We start from the raw sequence: 3,522 nt of genomic DNA on the forward strand, positions 1-3,522 counted from the left end.
ATGCAAATTTGTTTTTAAGTAAGGTGTGAATTCACTCGCACTGCACTAATATACTATTGTATTGTCATTTCTAACAATCAGTCGCTGCTAATATAATTAAGATTTTGTTTGTGCGTATAAATTTGCAAGCTACCTTTGTGTACTGGATCATCACTAGATCGAAACCATTAGATCAAAGCATTAATGTTTGCTTTTATTTGTATGGCTGGAATGTTGTGTGTTCTGTGTTCCATACCCTGCATATTGAAACAGAAAATGTTTCCCTACATTTGCATTCATTGCATAAATTTACAGACATTAATGAAATTTACCAGCTGTACGAACCAGCTGTATCAACCATTTTGGGTTGTAAGTAAAACGTATTCTATCCAAACTGGAGGTGGTGACCTGGGTAAACTGATAAACAGTTGTTATGTACATTTTTAAAAACGATCCACGGCGTCAGTTTTGTCTCAACAGCTTGGTGTGAGGTTGCCAAATTCTGCTGGAAAATTTGTCTCAAGCAAAGGTGCCGCTTATCTTGGGTCAATATTGGATTTTATGCTATTGAACGTGTTTCACCAATTACTCTGTTTCAAGTAACATGGCTGTAGTCTTACTCCCATCAGTTACTTTCAATCTGCATCTTTTCTCAATGTATTTGTCTGATTACAGATGTGAAGGTTAGTGTTCATTAAAAGACCTTTTGAACCCATTAAGCTTATTTTTGGCATTACAATTACTATGGTCTTTGGTCCATTGAACTCCAAGATGTTTCACTCATGGAGACGACTACGTTTTCATGGAAAATTAAGGGCCTTTTGTGTGTCCAGTTTTCTTACTCTGTGAATAGGCAGATTTCCTTTAGTGCTACAGCTTTGCAATCTACTTGATCATTTACCTCTTTAATTAACACTTTTACATATACCAGTGAAGAATATCAGGAACAAGGTGGAACATTTTGGCTCAATAAAAAATGCAATGGGGAAAAGTTTGATAGATAGGGGTTTCTTCAGATTTGAATCCAGTGATGTCTCGTGCAGATTCAACACCCAGTCCTCTCTTTCTTGTCTCGTTATGGTGATGAATCCTCCTCTTTCATCTACTGATGCAATTTTTTAAATGGGTGCTGTGAAAGTAGATCAGCACTCCGCATTCTTTAGTTCTGCCTGTCTACTCCCAGCTGGCCGTAAAATCCATATTATGGCCTTTCCTTTGGCCGTGTCCTCTGCAGTGGCCTTTTCGGGAACCCAAATGTTCACATTTGAGTTGAGAAATTTTCTTTTTGACTTTGGCGACTCCATTAGTCCCATTTAAGGACGGTGCCTTCTAATTCAAAGATATTTTTGCACGGTTTACTCAATATGCGGGAAAAGCAGATCTTAACAAGTGTTACTGAAATCCAACAAGAAAATGGGGGTAACCATTCATTTTTCGAAGATAATTAATCAACAATATTTGTAAAAAGCTTTAAAATACAAAGCAATGTATGGAATTCTTTTCCAAATTGAAGCTTAGTTATCTCTGAAAAATGCATGGTTACCCCCAATTTTCTTTTTGGATACCAAGAGCACTTGCTAACTTCTGCTTTTTCCGCATAGTTTTGAACCGCGCGAAAATATCCCTGTATTAATAAGCATCACCCAAAGGAAATCCGAGTATCTCGAGATGCGCAGAACGTATGCGCAATAACATCAGTAGGCACCGCCCGCAGATGCAACCCCTTGACACCAAAGTGTTGAGACTTGATGCTGTGTAGATCATTGTTATTACTCTTGTTATTATTACTTTGCCACTGTGGTGACACAAGTGTTGCCTCTGTCCGGGGCATATGTGTTGATTATCAAGTAATCTATTAATGTAATATAACGCTAATAATTAATCAGCTAACAGTTCCAGCACAATTATTAGCTGTAATCCACGCTATTCACCTCAGTTTTTTTGCATTGTAAATAACTTTTGATTTGCTTCTTGTGCAATGAAAACCAATTTGCATTATCTATTCCGAGCATATTGAAAAAAGGGTTGCTACTTTACTCTCTTTATTCTTGACCTGGGCTGTGAACGTCTGTTTCATCAGGGAATTCTTAATGTGAGAAACTTACCTACACAAGAACTTAACTTTAGGATTGATAATGTGCTTGACTCTGAAGTTTTTTTTTCCGGAATTTAACTATTTGGACTGCATGGCACTGAGATCCAGTGCGAACCAATGGTCATTAAAATCCTGAAAGTTTTGTTGGCTAAATCTGGAAGGGAAGTTTGAAGAGGTATTAATTTTACATTCTTGGCTGCCTACTTTTTTCTTTTTATCCAAACCACTTGATGCAAAGGCGAAATATCTTTTAATGCTCGTTACCTAAATTTTTAGCGTAATGTTTTTTTTTGTTGTGTCAGTCTGTCAGTCGTAGACTGGGACTGTAGAGATGAGTCTGGTCGTTGTTTTAAACAGGGACTGTGCAAAAACAGGGATAACTGCAAACTATACAATTTAAGTGGGTCTAAAGCCAGGGTTCATCCCATCTTCAATTAACCCGGTCCACTTATACAGCATTTTATACGAAGTTTGAATTAATTCGGGTCTTACTTTCTCAGCCTTTTGTAAATGTACGGACTCTCAAATTCAACTTTCAATCAATGGTTTCCTTTTTCACTGTTGCCAGTCGTGTTTTCCTCAGTTGGTGGACCAATGAGGCAATCAAAACACGGTACGAGTTCCGCAATATTGATTGACAGCCATGAAAAAACGAAACCGCTGATTGGAATTTGAACTCCAGAGACACCAAGGTAGAGATTTAAAGGTTTAACTTTTCATTAGGACAGTGAAATTTAAGCTAGTGTTTCAAAGCAAAAAGAGAGTTTCGCTAGCAAAGCGGTTCAGGTCTTTGTACCACGTAAAAGAAACAATAGTTGTTTATCTCATTTCTTACCAACGTAGGGCTTTTTGAAGGGAGGAAAATCCTAGAACGAGGGTCATCCAAGCGCCGTATGTTTACTGTATTTAGTTCACCTGCAAATAGTTATACTTCATCCTAGTGTTGTGATGTTCCGGGAGGGTCATAGCTCCTACTCAAGAAATAGCGATATCCTAGCGCCATGTATCAAGGGAACATCCGAGTGCTCGGATGCTCCAGGGCTGAGGTACCTCATAGCTCAGAAGTAAGCGTCATGTATCACTTGAACTCCCGAGCACTCACTGATGTTCCGGGGTTAAGTAACTCCTACCCAAGAAGCAACGATATCCTAGTGTCATTTATCAATGGGACATCAGAGTATCGTAGCGCCATGTATCGCGGGAACATCCGAGTGCTAGGATGGTCCAGGGGTGAGGTACCTCCTAGCTAAGAGGTGGCGAGATCCTAGCGTCTTATAAACTACGGTGACATAAAGGACCATAATTGGACCAGATACAAAAAAGCAAACATTCTGGTCGCAATTGTTCAATGCCCAATACATCTTATCCTGGATTACTAGAAACCTAAATTGCAGTTTAGTTACTGGTCAAAGAAGTTTCCAAAATTTTAACATTCAATTTTGACTTAA

The 3,522-nt window shown here is 38.6% G+C and overlaps 1 protein-coding gene across 2 annotated transcripts in view; it reads left to right on the forward strand.

Moving 5' to 3' along the window:
- Positions 1–698, forward strand: part of LOC138028212 (otolin-1-like) — a 28,076-nt gene extending 27,378 nt beyond the window's left edge. The window contains exon 10 of one of the 2 annotated variants that reach the window (XM_068875660.1): positions 446–698. In XM_068875660.1, the coding sequence (XP_068731761.1) occupies positions 446–469 (24 nt within the window). In that variant the 3' untranslated portion in view covers positions 470–698. The remainder of the gene's footprint in view (positions 1–445) is intronic. The other variant, XM_068875659.1, reaches the window with a different exon arrangement.
- The last annotated feature ends 2,824 nt before the right edge of the window (positions 699–3,522 follow it).

The sequence above is a fragment of the Montipora capricornis genome, chromosome 13, assembly GCF_036669925.1.
Source record: "Montipora capricornis isolate CH-2021 chromosome 13, ASM3666992v2, whole genome shotgun sequence".
Taxonomy (NCBI): domain Eukaryota; kingdom Metazoa; phylum Cnidaria; class Anthozoa; order Scleractinia; family Acroporidae; genus Montipora; species Montipora capricornis.